Source organism: Schistocerca nitens, chromosome 3, assembly GCF_023898315.1.
Source record: "Schistocerca nitens isolate TAMUIC-IGC-003100 chromosome 3, iqSchNite1.1, whole genome shotgun sequence".
Lineage (NCBI taxonomy): Eukaryota > Metazoa > Arthropoda > Insecta > Orthoptera > Acrididae > Schistocerca > Schistocerca nitens.
Genome location: NC_064616.1, coordinates 872,925,870 through 872,947,262, shown reverse-complemented (window position 1 = coordinate 872,947,262; position 21,393 = coordinate 872,925,870). Strand labels below are relative to the sequence as shown.

Here is a 21,393-nt window from a genome sequence, read left to right as displayed (position 1 = left end):
GGCCGAAATGCACGCTATCTAACGCAGACGGGCGTGAATTCTAATAAGAAAAGTATGCAGCTCCTTTGGTACTTATCTTTTAATCCTTCCTTTGTATACATCGTTCTTGATGAGACATCTGGAGATTGTGGCGATACAAGTGCGACTCTTTAGATACAAGCTATCTAAGGCTAATGGCGCCTTGCTAGGTCGTAGACTTGAACTTAGCTGAAGGCTATTCTACTGTCTCTCGGCAAATGAGAGCAAAGGCTTAGTCCGTATAGTCGCTAGCAACGTCGTCGTACAACTGGGGCGAGTTCTCGTACGTCTCTCGAGACCTGCCGTGTGGTGGCACTCGGTCTGCGATCACACAGTGGCGACACGCGTGTCCGACATGTACTAATGGACCGCGGCCGATTTAAGCTACCACCTAGCAAGTGTGGTGTCTGGCTGTGACACCACACTTTCCACCTATCTGCTCTCTCCTCTGCATTTAACAACCACCGTTGCTTTTAATGTCACCAAAGGTTGTTTTGACTTTCCTGTATGCTGAGTCTGTCCTTCCGACAATCATATCTTTTTCGATGTCTTCACATTTTTCCTGCAGCCATTTCGTCTTAGCTTCCCTGCACTTCCTATTTATTTCATTCCTCAGCGACTTGTATTTCTGTATTCCTGATTTTCCCGGAACATGTTTGTACTTCCTCCTTTCATCAATCAACTGAAGTATTTCTTCTGTTACCCATTGTTTCTTCGCAGCTACCTTCTTTGTACCTATGTTTTCCTTCCCAACTTCTGTGATGGCCCTTTTTAGAGATGTCCATTCCTCTGCAACTGTACTGCCTACTGCGCTATTCCTTATTGCTGTATCTATAGCGTTAGAGAACTTCAAACGTATCTCGTCATTCCTTAGTACTTCCGTATCCCACTTCTTTGCGTATTGATTCTTCCTGACTAATGTCTTGAACTTCAGCCTACTCTTCATCACTACTATATTGTGATCTGAGTCTGTATCTGCTCCTGGGTACGCCTTACAGTCCAGTATCTGATTTCGGAATCTCTGTCTGACCATGATGTAATCTAATTGAAATCTTCCCGTATCTCCCGGCCTTTTCCAAGTATACCTCCTCCTCTTGTGATTCTTGAACAGGGTATTCGCTATTACTAGCTGAAACTTGTTACAGAACTCAATTAGTCTTTCTCCTCTTTCATTCCTTGTCCCAAGCCCATATTCTCCTGTAACCTTTTCTTCTACTCCTTTCCCTACAACTGCATTCCAGTCGCCCATGACTATTAGATTTTCGTCCCCTTTTACATACTGCATTACCCTTTCAATATCCTCGTACACTTTCTCTATCTGTTCATCTTCAGCTTGCGACGTTGGCATGTATACCTGAACTATCGTTGTCGGTGTTGGTCTGCTGTCGATTCTGATTAGAACAAGCCGGTCACTGAACTGTTCACAGTAACACACCCTCTTCCCTACCTTCCTATTCATAACGAATCCTACACCTGTTATACCATTTTCTGCTGCTGTTGATATTACCCGATACTCATCTGACCAGAAATCCTTGTCTTCCTTCCACTTCACTTCACTGACCCCCACTATATCTAGATTGAGCCTTTGCATTTCCCTTTTCAGATTTTCTAGTTTCCCTACCACGTTCAAGCTTCTGACATTCCACGCCCCGACTCGTAGAACGTTATCCTTTCGTTGATTATTCAATCTTTTTCTCATGGTAACCTCCCCCTTGGCAGTCCCCTCCCGGAGATCCGAATGGGGGACTATTCCGGAATCTTTTGCCAATGGAGAGATCATCATGACACTTCTTCAATTACAGGCCACATGTCCTGTGGATACACGTTATGTGTCTTTAATGCAGTGGTTTCCATTGCCTTCTGCATCATGTCGTTGATCATTGCTGATTCTTCCGCCTTTAGGGGCAATAGGACAAGAGAGTGCCCTGAACCTCTATCCGCTCCTCCGCCCTCTTTGACAAGGCCGTTGGCAGAATGAGGCCGACTACTTGTGCCGGAAGTCTTCGGCCGCCAATGCTGCTTATTTATCAAAATTTAGGCAGTGGCGGGGATCGAACCCGTGACCGAAGACGTTTTGATTATGAATCAAAGACGCTACCCCTAGACCACGGGTAGGGGTCCAATACGTAGGTATTTAGCTGAATTTACGGCTTTTAGATTAGACTGATTTATCGTGTAACCGAAGTTTAACGAGTCCCTTGTAGCAATCATGTGGATGACCTCACATGTTTCGTTATTTAGGGTCAACTGCCACTTTTAGCACCATTCATATATTTTTTCTAACTAGTTTTGTAGTTTGTTTTGATCTTCTGATGACTTTATTAGTCGATAAACGGCAGCGTCATCTGCAAACAATCGAAGAAGGCTGCTCAGATTGTCTCTCAAATCATTTATATAGATAAGGGACAGCAAAGGGCCTATAACACTACCTTAGGGAACGCCTGAAATCACTTCTGTTTTACTCGATGACTTTCCGTCAATTACTACGAACCTCTCTGACAGGAAATCGCAAATCCAGTCACATAACCGAGACGATATTCCATAAGCACGCAATTTTACTAAAAGCCGCTTGTGTGGTACAGTGTCAAAAGCCTTCCGGAAATCCAGGAATACGGAATCGATCTGAAATCCCTTGTCAGTAGCACTCAGCACTGCATGTGAATAAAGAGCTAGTTGTGTTTCACAGGAACGATGTTTTCTAAACCCATGTTGACTGTGTGTCAAATGGTTCAAATGGCTCTGAGCACTATGGGACTTAACTTCTGAAGTCATCAGTCCCCTAGACCTTAGAACTACTTAAACCTAACTAACCTAAGGAGATCACACACATCCATGCCCGAGGCAGGATTCGAACCTGCGACCGTAGCGGTCACGCGGTTCCAGACTGAAGCGCCTAGAACCGCACGGCCACACTGGCCGGCACAGAGTGGTTGATATCGTCGTCTTGAATTATCAGTTTTTATCAGACCACTTCTAAATGTGTACTGATTTCTACTTCGACACTCTGGTTACGTAATCGTTCTCTGCCACATGTCAAGGTGGAAGGTAGAAAATCGACATGTTCGTAGTATATGTTATTTTGTTCCCAATCAGCTACTGGTACCCAGTACTCAGGGTTTCTTTATGTGTACGTCTACCGCCTAGCAGTGCTCTGAGGAACTGTGATTCAGATATTACGAAGGAAGGGTGGTGGATGAACATCAGCAATCATTAGAGCGATTTGTTGATAAAAATCTGAGATGAAGATATGGCAATATAATAAAGTCCGCGCGAAATAAGCTGGCACTCGGCGCGGTGGCTGACAGAAGCGATCATAAGTGGGAAATTTCCCAAGATGTTTGCTGGGAAATGAGATTAGAGATAATTGGACTGAGGTAACAACTTTTTATTTTCTTAAGGAAGTTTGAAACGCTGAGATGTGTGAAGATTGTGTTTTTAGATAGATGGTTGGATTGTTACCGTTATTTGTCCATTGTGTACTTTAGATACGGCACCTGATATACAGGATTCCGAAAGAAAACATTGATAGTGAGGCGAATGTAGTGAAGGTTAACTGTATCTAGCAAAATTTTCCTGACCACTTTACTTCTTCATTGTTCCGTCGTGGGACTACGACCATAAAGCAATAGACAGTCATTGACGGCTGGTCCCGACGGAGGTTGTATCCTCCCTCGGGCATGGGTGTGTGTGTTTGTCCTTAGGATAATTTAGGTTAAGTAGTGTGTAAGCTTAGAGACTGATGACCTTAGCAGTCAAGTCCCATAAGATTTCACACACATTTGAACAGTCATTGACGGACGTGTGGCACTTTGATAAGCATATAGTTCGTCAGTGTGCCCATTACGACGATGTGGCGCGAGAAAAGTAGACTTGTGTTGTGCTAGGGTAACATTCGTTACAGTTTCGGAATTCTTAGCGCAGCCATTTTACTAGTTAAACTGTACTCGGTAAACATTAGGGTAAACACTTGTTATAATTTCGGAATTCTTCACGTAACCGATATAATAATTTTTTAACTAGTACTCGGGGGGGGGGGGGGGGGGGGGGGCGGAGAGACATCATGAACCGATGACCATATATGGATAGATATCTTAAGTTTTCCAAACTCTTGACTGTTAGTTTAAACTATTACCGTGACCCACTTCACTCTGCTCATTGGTGACTGGCTACTGACTTTCCCCATTGATTAATATTTATTTTCTGTGATTGTATGGCAAATATTGTCCTATTCGATGCTATCTACCATCTTGATATAAGTTTCACATTTTATTTTTCTGTATCCTCTATAAGTAAGTATTCTGCATCATATGACCATAATACCCAAATACATCACACACACACACACACACACACACACACACACACACACACACACACAGTGTTCTGTCTGGTAAACCTGGCATTTCATTTTTCATACATCTTTTGACCTACAGTTTTTGTACCTGACTGCTTCCTCTTCCATTAGAAGAAATCAGCGACTCTGTCCCCCCTAACTGTTTGCAAAGCATAACTGTGTTTCTTGTGTAATATTTCTCGGATAACGTTTAATTCCCAGTCATAGTATATGACTTTTATCCCTCACTTGACTGATATCGTTTTTGTTCTAACAGTGTGATGAATCATACTCTCTGTTTGAATTTAACTACTGATGTAATACCTGTCCCCATTCAACCAAAATTTACTGATAACTTTTTCTAGCCTCCTCATGCCCCCTCCCTATTCTTGGTTTCTAGCAATACCCATTTACTATTTATTTTCTGAATTATGAGACATTAATTTATGTCTTGTAGTCTTATCGATGTGTGCTGTAATATCTGCTCTTTTAATATCTATCATTTAGTGTTATGTTACAATTCTTCATAACATTATTTTATTTCAATAATTTGGTTGCTCCATTTTTATCTCAGTAACACTTTTTTCGATTTGTTGCATCTTTCTGCATTACTTTTTTTTCATTAATGGAATGCATTCTTCACATACATATTTTGTGTAATTCCATTCTGGAAAATGATGTTGTTTACTTTTCTTGTCTTTCTGCCTTCTAATTCTGTCAACCTGTCTTTTTACACACCAACGACCAGTTGTTAATGGTTGTTAAAACTATAGATTTTTTGTTCTGGAGGTTAAAAGGATATAAGCATAAATGCTCATATACATCACTCTACTTTCATGTCACTCCTGTTCCTGGTCGGAAAGCACATTATCTGAAATAATATGCCCATTTGGGATAACATCTTTTTTGCAGTGTTGTGTAATAGCTATCGCTAAGGTCTCTACATTTACACTTTCCAGAAGCTGTAAAATAAAGATATTGTAAAGATTAAGAGTCTCACTTGATATTGGAGCATATACAAAGTGATGGGCAATTGTTTAATTTGGATGCTGTCTGGCAGTCACTAGTGGTAAATGCAGCTAAGTCATGTAAACCTATACCTGCAATATAAATATGGTAAGGAAAGTTCTGGCTGAATTTAATTAATTTAGGCATGAAGATGCCCCCCCCCCCCCCACACACACAGGAGTTCATTACAGCTGAATTAGAGCAATAGAATTGTGCCAAATAAAATATAATTGGACTTTGCTCCATTTATATTCTAGATAGCTTAATTTCTTGCATTCTTTATGGTAATAAACTTTCAGAAAACAGAAGGCAGTTACAGAGCTGTAGTAAGATATTTAGTGTCATTAAGACCTTAACCGTGTTTTCATAAAGTCCTATTTCATGCTTCTGAAATCTTTCCAAAGACTATGGTTTCCTGATGACTATTGAACCACGGTGATTGTGAATAGATTTCATAGATCGATAGTTCCCTGGATTACTGGAATTTCTGAAAGTATTGTGAAGATTGTTGTTTCTAATGGGCTGATGTTTTGTGTGAAGGTTTTGGGAAATATGAATCTACAGAGATGTTATGACCTACACTTATACACTGTAACCCACCTATTGAAAAGATAAGCTAGTGGGAAATGGAGGTGGTGTATTTTTCATTGTAGACGAGAAACTCAAATCCACCAAGTTAGAAATTATTATTTACACAAGACTCACTGTGAAGGAGGGAAATAGACATATAACTGAATCCTACTGTCAACCACCAGACTCAACCCCAAATGTAACCAAAAACTTTAGTGAAACCTCAGTTCACTAGTACATACGTTACCCGATCATACTGTCCTTATCAGAGGAGACTTTAATCATCCAACAGTCAGTTGAGACATTCTGTGAAGTTTCAGGATTGCAGTCAGATCATGTTGACTTCTTGCCATAATATTTTGGCTAGCAGCTGAAATATTGTGGCAAGAAGTCAACATGATCTGGCTGCAATCCTGAAACCTCATAGAATATTCAGTACACTGGAAAAACTTCAAGAATCATGTAAGTGGGATGATTGCAGTTTTGTAAGTGGTGGGTGTGCCAACAATGCTAAATGCCTACGTAAAACACATAATTCAGAAACGCATTTTTGATGGAAATATGCTTGATCTAGTGCCACAAATATACAGGACCTCCTTGAGATTGTTCGCATTTAAACTGTCATCAGTGATCATAAAGCAGTTGTGGCAACAATAGTTACCAAAGTACATAGGGCAACTAAAACAAGTGGAAAGATTTATACGTTAAGCAAACTCGATGAAGGGGAGGAAGCATCATATCTCAGTGAAGAACTTGAAACATTTAGCTCTAGACAGGAACGTGTATAACTGTGGTTCAAGTTTAAAAGGGTAGTTGACCATGCACTGTATAGATATGTACCACGTAGAAAGAGAGACGCTGAATGAAATGCACTTGACTGTCAAGAGGTTCAATGCTTGAAGCCTTCAGTGACTGCCATAGCAACATATACCTTATGAAATCCAAAGCAATTTTCATCAATGTAAAAGCTGTTAGTAGTTCCAAAGTTATAGTGTTGAGACAGTAGTGAGTGGCACAGGAACTGAAACTAAAAGTAGCAAAGCAAAAGTTTGTATCCTGAACTCCATTTTCAAATGTTCATTTACAAAGGAAAATCCAGGAATGTAGTCCCAATTAAATTCTCACACCACTGCAAAAAGGAGTGAAATAAATATTAACGACAGTATTTTTGAAAAATAGCTGAAATCTCTAAAACTGCTTAGAGCCCCAGGGAATGATGGTACCCCATTCAGATTCTATGCAGAATTTGTGGCTGTTTTAGCAATGATATATGGTAGGCCCACAAAAAAAAAAAAAAAAAACCTCTGGCCTGTAGTCGGAAGAAAGGAGAGGTCACACCAGTCTATGAGAGGGTAACAGAAATGACCCACAAAACTATTGTCCAGTACCCTTGACATACTGTTGTAGAATCATAGAAAATATTCTCAGCACAGTCATAATGAGGTATCTGGACAGAATGCCTTCCACTGTGTCTACCAGCATGGATTCCGAAGCAATGGTCATGCAAAATCCAACTTGCACTTTTCTCATATGACATCCTTAAAGCCACAGATGAAGGGAAGGCATTAAAAATCTTGGTTCTCCTGTACACAACCCTCTTCTGCATTCCCCCCCCCCCCCCCCCCCCCAATAGTGAGAAAATATGTTGAGCAATGTTGTAAACTTGTAAAGATTTGATGATCTCTAAACAGATTTCTGCATGAGTGCCTATGATGGACTCCACACATAATTCTTATAGTTTGCTTCTGTCTCTTGAATATTGTAGTGCCACTTCAGTTTACTATCTCAATGCAGACCCAAAAAGTTGGATGACTCAACTTTTGAAATCTCATGCTCACCTATTTTTAGATTTATTTTGTCTGTGGCAGTAATACAGGAGAAATGAATGCAATTTGTTTTTTTCATGTTGCCTGAGAGACCATTAATTTTAAACCAGTTTACCACATCTGCAAATGCCTTCTTAACTACCTCACTTAATTTATTTCCTGAAGGACTGTTAACTGATATAGTGGTGTTGTCAGCAAACATGGAGCCTTTTCCATGTTGTATATGTAGTGACAAATTGTTTGCAAATAGGCTATTGGAAAAAGCAGGGGGGCCATTACTGAGCCTTGAGGTACTCCAATAGCAGTGGAGCCCCAGTCTGAAGATACATGGCCACCATGCATTCCTTCCATGATAACTTTCCACTTTCTACCACATAGGTAAGATTCAAGCCACTTGCCTAACATTCCACTCATTCCTAGAGTCTTGGCTTTATTCAGGAGAATATGGTGACTAACACTGTCAAAAGTCTTTGACAGATCACAAAATATTCCAACTGTCATCACATTGTCATGCATGGATACCAAAACATCAACAAATGCATGTATTACTCTGTTGATGCCCCCTTCTGAAAACAAAACTAACTATGGCCAAGGATATTGTATTTACTAAGTTGCCCAGCCATTCTGCTGTGCATCAATTTCTTCAGTACCTTAGAAAAACATTAGAATAATGAAATTGGCTGATTGTTTGTCCTTTCTCCCTTATTATGATTTTTCCATATAAATCCATATTTTAATCTGTCAGGGACTACTACTTCCTCAAGTGACAAATTAAAACTATGGCAGAGGACTTTAATCATTCCTCTACAGCAGTATTTCAATAATTTACTGGAAATGTTATCACCTCCAGCAAAATCTCATCTGTTTTGTGACTTAGAGTGTTATGTAAAAATTTTATAGCTTTATTTACAGAACCTAAGCACCCTCTCAGACTTGTAACTGTTAAGAAATGATTTTTGAAAGTACTATCTACCTTCTCAGGCTCATTCACTTTATTGCACCCGTTTCTTAAACTAATCATTTCTTTGGCAGCTGAACTATTCCCTGTCATATTTCCATATGGTTTTCATTTTGTTATCAGATTTATTAATTTCATTTTTAAGCACATATATTGGATTTTTGTATCACCTTCATTAATATTTTAGAGTGCACTTAATACTGCCTCATCATTGCAGACTTGTTAGACAATCTGGCTGATGCATACAATTCCCTTTTTGTCTTACATGAGATTTTTGTGCCCTGAGCAATCCATGGCTTATACACTGGTTTCCTCTAACTCTTTTCATTGGAAACATTTCCTCAACAATACTTGAAGCTTTTCTTACAACTAGTTTTATGTGGTCATTACAGTATTAGTCATTCCATGTGGAGTTAGGAACTTTATAATTATTACTCTTTTTAGTGATTAAGCACCAATAGTGTTACTGAAAGATAATGGAGCTCTCCACAAATTTATGCTCTGTTTATTACATTTATTTACATTCATTGTCAACTACCAGTCCCTGCACCAATCATTAATCCTCTTCAAGTTTTTCAGCATGTAGGTTCGGTCTTTCACTATTGCTATCCTCCCAGGGACAACAGCATCATCCACAAATAACCTATTGGAGTTTCTGATATTATCCACAAGATCATTTATGGATATATTGAGGTTGTATACCCTAAGAAATATTTATGACCTGGCACATTTTTATTTGCCTTCGAGGACTACTAGAATATTTGTGCATTGCAGCCACATATACTTTTTGATAATAAGTTTCATTAAATTCACTGTACCTCTCCCTCTTTCCTGGAGATCACTTCTCAGACAATTTTTACCATCTGTCTTGTGACTACTGGGTGTAGTTATTGTTCTGTGCATCGAAGAGCTCTCCATCTTTATAAAGTAGAACCTGCTTCACTTACAAAATCTCCTGTGGGGCAGTGAGGCTTATAGTGAACAAATCTAAAGCTTACTGCAGTTAAGTATATTTCTGACTTATCTGTTGAAGTATTATAATGATGAAAGAAACCACTGACACATTTTGATTTTGCACTGTTAGTTCTAAGCACCTCAGTAACTTGTGAAGGGATTGTTTCATGTACTATCCATCAGATCCATAGCGAAGAACTTCAGTTCTTTTCTTGAAGTACTGAGATTTGCAGGCTGTGAATGGTGCTGCATCATTGTCTTTAAATATTCATTCCTTGTCGAGCAATTTGATTGACACATCATAATAATACAACAGGTTTCCTCACCTGAAACAGTTCTGTATGTATGATGACATGCATTTTTGAAGCATTTCTTTCAACCACAAGATGCAATATGTCAGCTATTCTCTGTAACTCATCGTGGTGTGTATAAATAACAGAGCTGACTGACTCACAACTGCAGAAAGGTCTGTAGATCTCTCTATCTGATGAAAAGTTACAGACACTCTTGAGGCTGAAGTTACTCTTCTGAAAGACTTGGAACCATTCAGCTATGGCATAGTGATGTTCACAGTGGCCTCTTGGCATGGAGACTTTTCCTATAAAGATGTATCCACTTTTAGCCACCAACAAAAACGTTACTAGAAACCTGCTAGCTAACTTCCTTTTTCTGTGCTTATGTCTCTTGATGTTAACTATAATTAACACCTTTGCCAAAACTCATAGCAGGAGTTCAGTTTCTTGGCTAACAATGTGTATGAAAAGTTCTTAACATGTGTGGAAGCAGGTTGTGATTCATCCTCTTAAAGCCTCAAAAAGCAAAACTGCCCACCTACCATATGCATAGACGTGTAACCTTCATTATGAACACTTTTAAGATGAACTGAAAAGCCCACCAGGCTAACTTTGTTCTCATCAAAGTGACCTCTACTGATGATAAAAATCCTGTCTGGCTATTCCATAAGTCTTATTAAGGAAAGTAATTTGCAACTAATAAGCAAATATAATTTTTTCCAACACAATTTAGAATCTAATATATAAAAATGGATATTTGTTTGTTTGTCTTCTATGCATTCCTATGCCATCCATTTAATTGCAATGAAATTTTCCTGAGTTGTTGAGCAGATGCTCATAAGAAGCAGGTGATACAGAAGCTTAACTCAGAACTGCTTGAAACAATTTCAGTCAAATTAAAAACAAAACAAAAAATGGGAACTCTAGGTTGCAATATCAACACTGTAGGAAAAGATGACATGTTAAGTTGCAGACTGGAACAATTAAAAAACACTTACACTTTAGCTTTCACCACCCACGGCCTTCATCAGAAAAGAAGACAACCCCCCACCCCCACCCACCTGCCCACCCACACACACAATTCATTCATACAAGCAAGCATGCAAGTGTACCTCACTCACACATAACTGACATCTCCTGCAGCAATACCACAAATACATTTAACATCAACCCTAGGGTCACATGGTGTAAAGATTAGATTAGTTTTTCGTTCTGTAGATCGGTGCTGAGGAGATCCTCGTGGATGTGGAACATGTCAATTTATTTTATTGTTTTTTAAGCTGAAATAACCATACTAATAGTATGAATATATACAATACATCATTTGTTTCTATTAAAAAATTCGTCAATGGAGTAGAAGGAGTTGGCCACTAGTAAGTCTTTCAGGCTCCTTTTAAACTGATCTTTATTTGTAACTAAATTTTTTATGTTTACTGGCAAATTATTGAAGATGAGTGTTCCTGAGTAGTTGACCCCTTTTTGAACTAAAGTAAGTGCTTTTTAGTCCTTGTGCTGATCATTTTTGTTCCTGGTATTGTGTGTATGAACTGAGCTGTTTGTTGGAAAAAGGTATATATTATTTAGGACAAATTTCATTAATGAGTAAATATACTGAGAGGCAGTAGTTAGTATACCCAGTTCTTTGAAGAGGTTTCTACAGGACGTCCGTGAATTTACTCCACAAATAATACACTCCTGGAAATGGAAAAAAGAACACATTGACACCGGTGTGTCAGACCCACCATACTTGCTCCGGACACTGCGAGAGGGCTGTACAAGCAATGATCACACGCACGGCACAGCGGACACACCAGGAACCGCGGTGTTAGCCGTCGAATGGCGCTAGCTGCGCAGCATTTGTGCACCGCCGCCGTCAGTGTCAGCCAGTTTGCCATGGCATACGGAGCTCCATCGCAGTCTTTAACACTGGTAGCATGCCGCGACAGCGTGGACGTGAACCGTATGTGCAGTTGACGGACTTTGAGCGAGGGCGTATAGTGGGCATGCGGGAGGCCGGGTGGACGTACCGCCGAATTGCTCAACACGTGGGGCGTGAGGTCTCCACAGTACATCGATGTTGTCGCCAGTGGTCGGCGGAAGGTGCACGTGCCCGTCGACCTGGGACCGGACCGCAGCGACGCACGGATGCACGCCAAGACCGTAGGATCCTACGCAGTGCCGTAGGGGACCGCACCGCCACTTCCCAGCAAATTAGGGACACTGTTGCTCCTGGGGTATCGGCGAGGACCATTCGCAACCGTCTCCATGAAGCTGGGCTACGGTCCCGCACACCGTTAGGCCGTCTTCCGCTCACGCCCCAACATCGTGCAGCCCGCCTCCAGTGGTGTCGCGACAGGCGTGAATGGAGGCACGAATGGAGACGTGTCGTCTTCAGCGATGAGAGTCGCTTCTGCCTTGGTGCCAATGATGGTCGTATGCGTGTTTGGCGCCGTGCAGGTGAGCGCCACAATCAGGACTGCATACGACCGAGGCACACAGGGCCCACACGCGGCATCATGGCGTGGGGAGCGATCTCTTACACTGGCCGTACACCACTGGTGATCGTCGAGGGGACACTGAATAGTGCACGGTACATCCAAACCGTCATCGAACCCATCGTTCTACCATTCCTAGACCGGCAAGGGAACTTGCTGTTCCAACAGGACAATGCACGTCCGCATGTATCCCGTGCCACCCAACGTGCTCTAGAAGGTGTGAGTCAACTACCCTGGCCAGCAAGATCTCCGGATCTGTCCCCCATTGAGCATGTTTGGGACTGGATGAAGCGTCGTCTCACGCGGTCTGCACGTCCAGCACGAACGCTGGTCCAACTGAGGCGCCAGGTGGAAATGGCATGGCAAGCCGTTCCACAGGACTACATCCAGCATCTCTACGATCGTCTCCATGGGAGAATAGCAGCCTGCATTGCTGCGAAAGGTGGATATACACTGTACTAGTGCCGACATTGTGCATGCTCTGTTGCCTGTGTCTATGTGCCTGTGGTTCTGTCAGTGTGATCATGTGATGTATCTGACCCCAGGAATGTGTCAATAAAGTTTCCCCTTCCTGGGACAATGAATTCACGGTGTTCTTATTTCAATTTCCAGGAGTGTACGTATTACACGCTTTTGGACTCTGAAACCTTTTGTTTGACTTGAAGAGTTACCCCAAAATATTATACCATATGACATTATGGAATGAAAGTAGGCAAAGTATGCAAGCTTTTTCATTTTTATGTCGCCTATGTCTGCTAACACTCGAATTGCAAATACAGATTTGTTAAGGCGTTTCTGCAGTTCTGTGGTGTGCTGTTCCCAACTGAATTTATTATCAAGTTGTAATCCCAGGAATTTAAGACTGTCAACGTCTTCTATCTGCTCTTCTTCGTATTTTATGCATATGCTGGGTGGAAACCTCTTACAGGTTCTGAATTGCATATAGTGAGTCTTTTCGAAGTTTAATGTCAGTGAGTTGGCTTTAAACCATTTATTAATATCCATGAAAATATCATTAGCAGATCTTTCTAGAACTACACTTGACATACTATTTATTGCAATACTTGTGTCATCTGCAAACAAATCGAACTCTGCTTCTGGCAGTGTAACTGATGAGAGATCATTAATGTACACAAGAAAAAGCAATGGCCCTAAGATGGATCCTTGTGGGACACCACATGTAATTTCTTCCCATTCTGATGATGACTGATGACTTAATTCACTAGTCCTTTGCACTGACACCCTTTGTTTCCTGTTAGTGAGGTATGACTTGAACCATTTTGCAGCACTGCCCGTGACACCATAGAATTCTAATTTACTTAAAAGGATGTTGTGGTTCACACAATCAAATGCCTTTGACAAATCACAGAAAATACCTGCTGCTTGTAATTTGTTATTTAAGGAATTAAGTACATTTTCACTGTAGGTGTAAATAGCCTTCTCGATATCAGAACCCTTCAGAAATCCAAACTGTGTTCTTGATAATATGTTATTTGTGGTCAGATGGTGGAGCAGCTGCCTGTAAATTACTTTCTCTAAAATTTTTGAGAATGCTGGCAAAAGTGAAATCGGTCTGTAGTTTGATGGTATCTCTTTATCCCCTTTCTTGAATAGAGGCTTAACATCTGCATATTTTAGCCAGTCAGGAAATGTCCCAGTTATAATTGACTGGTTACACAAGTAACTTAGAATTGTACTAAATTCACAAGAACATGCCTTAATTAACTTTGTTGATATTTCATCGTACTCACTAGAATTCTTTGTTTTTAAAGATTTTATTATGGAAGTTATTTCTTTTGGTGAAGTGAGTGATATATTCATGTACTTGAAGCTAGTTTCAGATATTCAAGGGCATTATTTACTGATCCTGAAAGTCCCATTCTATCAGTAACGTATATAAAGTACTTGTTAAATAGATTTGCCACACTATGCCCATCAGTTACTAATGTGTCATCTACCCTTAGTGCTATTTGCTCCTGTTCCTTTCTGGTTCTACCAGTCTGCTCTTTCACTATATCCCATATTGTTTTTATTTTGTTCCCTGACATTGCTATCTTCTTCTCATAGTGCATTTGTTTAGATGTCTGAATTACTTTTTTTAATGTTTTACAGTATTCCTTGTATTTAGCTAAATCATCAGCATTGGAGCTATTCTTGGTCGGCAGATACATTTTCCTTTTTGTCTTACAGGAAATCTTTATTCCTTGTGTAATCCATGGTTTTATTATAGACTTCTGTTTAATTTGAGGAACTTTTAGAGGAAAACAGTTTTCAAACATGGTACTGACATTGTTCATGAATGTGTTATATTTTTCATTCATGTCATGAGCACTATAAACATCTTTCCAGTTCATATCTTTGAGCAGTTTTCTAAAACACTCAATTTTTGGTTGATTGACTACTCTCCTGTACTCAGATTTAGCAGTCTTGATAATCTGCTTAGAATTTACATCTAAAACAAGTAGCTGCATGTCATGATCTGATAGTCCATTTATAACAGGTTTTATGATATGATTTTGTTCCTTTGATTTGTCTATAAAAACGTTATCAATGGCTGTCCTTGAGGATTTAGTGATCCTAGTTGGAAAGTTTACAGTGTGAGATAGATTGAAAGACAACATTACTAACTGCAGTGAATTTTTACTGGAAGATTGTATTAGAAAATCTGTATTAAAGTCACCAGCAATCAAAATTTCTTTGTTTCTTCCTGTTAAATAACCCAAAAGAGCTTCTAGATGATCTAAGACTAGATTATAATTTCCTGCAGGTGCTCGGTAAATGGTTATTATTATATAGGATCTGTTATGGAACTCTACTTCTGTTGCACATGCTTCTAGATGCTGCTCTAAACAGAATTTATTAATGTCAATGTTCTTGAATTTATGGCAGTTTTTGATAAATGTGGCAACTCCTCCTCCATCCATATCTACTCTGCAGAAATAGGAAGCTAGCTTAAATCCTGAAATGTCTAACATATCTATATCAGTGGTCACTTGATGTTCAGAGAGGCAGATTATGTCAATTTGGTTAGATGAATTCATTTCATCGATACAAATGAGTAGTTCATCAACTTTATTTCTAAGTCCCGGAATGTTCTGGTGTAATAAAGATAGCTGATACTGCATACTAATGGGATTGTAACTGCTTTGGCGAAGATGAACTGGCAGTTTCTGATTACTTTCTGTTAAACACTGTTTAAATGGAGGCTGTATGATAAGATCTGACTCCTGTTCATCTGTTTTCTCAAACTGAATGTGTCTGCCAATCTGTCTTAAAACTCGTTTTCTTTCCCCCTTCCCTATCCTAAAAAAGGCATCCCTCTGACACCTGTGACCACTGGTATTTTACCACTTGTGCCAGCGTCCACCCTTATGTTTTCTGCAATCAACCCAGACAGTTTTCCCTTCCCTTTCCTATTGAGGTGAAGGCCATGCCTAGTGTAGTCCCACCTATCGATAACATCCACAGGAATCAAATGAATATGGGACCCTATATCCTTCCTAAGCAGCCACTCCAACTCCAAGTTCACCCTCCCTACGGAAGAGTTCAAATGAGGCAGATCATGGTGTCTCAACACAGACACAAATCCCACACTCGTATGCTTCGTTGCTGATGCTATCTTCGCCGGGTCACTCTCTATGGAATATTCAGAGTCTCTGTCAATGCTATTTCCCGGACCACCCACTATCACCACGGCATCCTCCTTTATGAAATCCTTGCATAAAGCACCTACATCCTCTGTTACCTGACCCAGATCTGCACTAGGCTTGAAAAAGTTTGTGACCTGGTACTCTGGACCTAGATTTTCCTGCAGTAGTTGGCCAACACCTCTACCATGGGAACTACCTAACAACAGAACTTTCTTTCTCTTTACAAATTTCCCTACCTTTTTCAAGTCCTTGAAAGCTTGTTGTGCCCTTTCTACAGCTTCAGATACATGAGGCTCATCCCATTCTGACTGAGGCAACAGGTCAAATCTATTTTCAAGATTTATGACAAAGCTGTCTGATGCTATCCTTTGCCTGTTCCCCCTATTACCTGTTGCCACTTCCCACCTCTGTTCACCCTTCTCCCTCTTTAAACTGTCCAGATCCTCCCTTGCCTTGTCTAGGTCAGCTTAAAGAGCTGCAATTTTCCCTTCCTGTTCCAGTATTTTCCTATCTCTACTGCAGATCCTACAATACCACTGGTGAGCCTCATTTATGTCCCCATTTCCCACACCACTACATTCGCCCCAATGAAAGAAACTACAGCACCCATCACACCATACCCCGGAACTAACGATCCTACGGCATGTCACACACTTCTCACTCATGGTAAAAACAGAAATCGTATAAGCTGATTTAAGTAGTGACAAAACGTAAACAAAGGACCCTAGAACTATTCAGGCAGATATAAATAAATTGAAAGAGTACTGAATAAAAAAACTGGTGATTACATATAACTCACTGTTTACTTACGATACGCGCGCGTGAAATTAAGCCTACAATCCGTGCTATAGGCGCGAGAAGGAAAATAAACTTCTTACCCCGTTTAATCTTCTTTAACACTTCACTGACACTTCCACTAATGTAACAACACTTATATTTATACCAACTGGAAACGTTTATCTATAAGTTTAATTCACTGCTTACTTACGATTCGCCCGCATGCAATTAGGCCTAGGATTCGTGCTACAGGCGCGGCGAGAAGAAAAATACGCTTCTTACCCCGTTTAATCTTATTTTATACTTCACTAACACTTCCACTAATTCAACAACACTTATATTATATTTATAACACCTGTACACGTTTAAAAATAGCTTAATAACAACGCTTTTTATAATTATTTAGTGCAGCAAATACTTGAAGAGTCCGCGTCGGCGCAGTGTTGCCAAAACACAAAACAGTGGAGACTCATACTCTTCCTAGTGACAGTTCTTTTTTTTTTTTCTTTTTCTTTTTTTTTTTTTTTTTTAATGCAATCACTTACTGACAGATTTACAAGTTTCCTCAGAATTCAGATGAAACTGCAGGTGATATGGATGAAATGTGTTACATAAATGGTATATTTTGTAAATGTGTCTGCAGTGTACCTACTTAGAAAGAAACAGATGCTGTTGCTGTGAATGTACAGGAGATAATTTACAGACCTAATCTTCACCCTGCAATGGAGTGTGTGCTGATTTGAAACTTCCTGGCAGATTAAAACTGTGTGCCACCCCAGGACTCAAACCTGGCAACTTTTCTTTGCTGGGCAAATATGCTGTTGGCTGAGCTGTTGGAGCAAGACTCATGATCCACCTCACAGCTTTACTTTTGAGAGTACCTCTCTCCTACCTTCCATACTTCACAGAAGTCATCCTGCATACCTTACAGGACTAGTACTTCTGGTAGAAAGAGCATCGTGGAGAACTTCTGTGAACTTTGGAAGATAGGAGGGAGGTACTGGCAGAATTGAAGTTGTGAGAAGGCAAGTTGTATGTCACGGTTGGATAGCTCTTTTGGTAGAGCAATTGCCTGTGAAAAGCAAAGGTCCCAAGTCCGAGTACTGGTCTGGCACAAAGTTTTAATCAATAAGGAAGTTTGAAACCAACACACACTGTGCTACAGACTGAAAATTCATTCTGAAAACAATCCCCAATACTGTGGCTAAGCCATTTCTCCACAATATCCCTTCTTCCTGGACTACTAGTACTACAAAGTATGCAGGAGGACTTCTGTAAAATTTGCAAGATAGAAGCAAGGTACTGACGGAAGCGAAGTTGTGAGGGCAGGTCATGAGTCATGCTTGGATAGCTCAGTCAGTAGAGCAAGTACCTGTGAAGGGAAAGGCCCCACATTTGAGTCCTTGTTTGGCACACAGTTTTAACCTGGCAGGAAATAATTTGTGCCACCAAATTCCTTGCCTTTTCCATTCTGACTCCTGTCTCATTTTCAGTGTATCTCTTTTCTTTACCTCATCATTGCATTTATGGGCCTGTGATATCTCTGTACAAATCAATTATTACAGAAAAATGTGTGTTGCTAAATTCGATAGAAAATTACTAGCTTCACTGTTCTTATTCTTAAGCTGTTATTCACATTTGTATTCGCTTTTATCTCTTGTACAGCCTGCATTTTTATTGTTTTTCTCCATTCCTTGTATTGAAGGACTCGTTATATAATTTGTGAGTGAATATTGCTACTGTGTATGCTTTTCCCAAAGTTCATTCTGAGCTGTACATAGCTTGAATGCTAACAATACTTAACAAAATAACTGTTCCTTGTTTCATATTATGTGCATATAGTTTTATCCTTGCTGTAGGTGAAGCAAGAGGAAGTTTGAAATATCTACCTAACACAGTATGCTATATTGTATAGCTTTCTAATGTATGTCATGTGCTTATTGTTATACACTTTAATTGTGGATGAGAGGGTTCTTTTTCTGTTGTCTGACTTTTTGTTGCTTTGCTTTGAAATGTTTACAGTAACCTTCTTTCCATCTCTAACAATCGAGATCTGAATTCTGCAGTTCGGTACCGTTGCATCAAAGTTGGTGTAAAATTTGGAACTGTTGTGAATATTTATCATGACAAAAGAGGAAACTGCAGAAAGTAAGTCACTTCCTTACAAAGGTATGAGAGAAAATGTATTGCATGCCAGGTTACCACATGTATTTATGAGTGTTTGTTTCCTTCCCAAAAATTGAAGCACAATAAAATGTAGCAGATTTTTAAATGCTAAGCACATTTTATTAAATTTAATACTACACATTGTGCCTGTTATACAATATTTTAAATGATGCAAATAGATTTTGTTAGCCCAAGATACAGATGTATTTCTCTAGTAATTATGGATCACTGTTGTACACAATGTGAAACATATTTTCCATTTATTTTTAGTTTTGTTGGGCAAATCAATCACAGTAAGGAAGAAATAATTCATTAGAGTAGAGCATGCTTGGTGTTTTTGTGAATCAAACATTTGTTGTAAATTCTGCTTCTTCATTCTGTTTTTTGTCTGAAATTCAGCTTTACTGTTCACTATATGTAACTTTTTTAATAAGCTAAAACATTTCTGCAAATATTTTGTTATTAAGTGCTGCCACTGTGGTAGGTATCTAAAGTCATTGGCTCATTTTCTTTACAGGACTGTGTATTTAATTGTTTATAACTTAATTTAATGATTATAAAGTGTAGGGTATTGATGACTTGAAACTGGTAAAGGGGTAGTTGCAGCTGTAACAGAATTTATGTTTCATTTGTAAATTTGGCTAAATATGCTGTGATCTGATAGTGTGTGTAATATACAGCTTAATGTGTTATGAGGTGATTGTACTAACTTTTTTGTGGAATTGAGACTTTCCTTCTGGGTACCACTAAAGATGCTTTTTTCTGGTAGCAGTGCATTAGAGGCTTTGTTTTTTGTTCATTAAAACTTGCTTCTGAGATTTTCTTTGTAGGTACCATGAAATATGCTTTTTTTCTGGTAGAAGCGCATTAGAGGCTTTGTTTTTTGTTCATTAAAACTTGCTTCTGAGATTTTCTTTCTGGGTACCACGAAATATGCTTTTTTCTGGTTGCAGTGCATTAGAGGCTTTGTGTCTTGTTCATTAAAACATCCTTCTGGTTATTGGTTGTGATATAGTGTTATCCCCCCCCCTCTCCCCGCCCCCCCCTCTCTCTCTCTCTTCTCAGTTTTTTTTAATCATTCTGTTTTGTCTAGTCACTGCTGTTGTTGTAATATGTTTCATGAATGGTGATTCATCCTAAATACACCTGCAAGTATTCATTAAATGCTTCTATATACCTGTTGCTGGATAGAAGAAAACAAGTGCCCTAATTAGTTTCACTGTTTAAAAAAACCTGTTTTATTTATGCTATGGAAGGCAGCATACAATGTGCAGTGGAGGTTTTCTCATACCAGAAAAAAAGAAAAAGAAAAAACAATGGTATTATATACATCTCTATTTTAGAAGAATCCTCAAGTATTTAAGATAAAATTTTTATGTGATTATATTTCTTGTATTTCCGTCTTTGCATGTCTGCGGAGCACATGAGTAACATTTTCACACCAACCACAAGTAAATCACTTATGAATTTAAAAAAAAGGCTCTAGTCTTATTCTTCTTATTACTCATCCTGTATTGTGAAGTACACCACAAACTAGAATACTGATGAATAAACCACACAAATTACCTTACCCATCTCTTTCATAAAAAGGCTGCACTTTCCTGAATTCCAGTTATATGTTGCATTTAATGATCACTCTGATTATTTGACCATTATAGCATGTTATCTGCTTGTAATATATTTAATTTGTCCTTGCAATAATTTCATACTTGACTTCTTTCGGTGATATATACACAATTTTGTATCAACCTCTCGCCACATTATCATGATTTAATTCATTACAGGTCCTCTAGAATTCAATTTTTGTTGGGTACTCTTTCTCAATAAACTTATTTAATTACTACCAGAGTTGTATACTAAATCATTTGTGTTCAATGTGACTAGCAGCACTCCCATTACTTTTTAATGTTGCATTCTTAATGTTTAGTCTTTAGCATATTAAGAGACATAGACACCATCATTCAAGAAATCTTCAGTTCAGTCACATATCTGGCCACAAGTTTTCATATAAAATATTTCAGTTATTTAATATCAGTATAAAATTGTCTCTACAGATATTCAAAATCCAAGCTGTGTGACATCTAGCTGATGCCGTCAAGCTTCCGTCTCCTGAGGCATGTACCAATGAAGTAAGGTTTCCTGTTAACATCATTTTCAGAAGTTGTGCTGATTTCAACAAGAAGTTTTAACTTTAAAAAAAATGTTTTATCTGAGTACAGCACACATTCCATTCCATATTTTAAATAGGCATTTAGCTCTTATTGTGCGTTTGTCTTGTGTGGCTTTAGAACACTGGGAGTGATGTTTGTTCTCTTCATCATTTGAAGTACCCCATTGTTTCAGTG

The 21,393-nt window shown here is 39.2% G+C and overlaps 1 protein-coding gene across 9 annotated transcripts in view; it reads left to right on the top strand.

The window, feature by feature from the left end:
• The window catches only part of LOC126248911 (battenin), a 247,016-nt gene that overhangs the window by 123,045 nt on the left and 102,578 nt on the right, over positions 1-21,393 (top strand). For 6 of the 9 annotated variants that reach the window (XM_049950391.1, XM_049950394.1, XM_049950392.1 and 3 more), the window contains one exon: positions 18,905-19,030. The exons of 1 other annotated variant lie outside the window; for it this stretch is intronic. In XM_049950391.1, the coding sequence (XP_049806348.1) occupies positions 19,006-19,030 (25 nt within the window). In that variant the 5' untranslated portion in view covers positions 18,905-19,005. Of the gene's footprint in view, positions 1-3,243; positions 3,393-18,904; positions 19,031-21,393 lie in introns of those variants that run through there. 2 more of the 9 variants (XM_049950393.1, XM_049950398.1) reach the window with 2 other exon arrangements.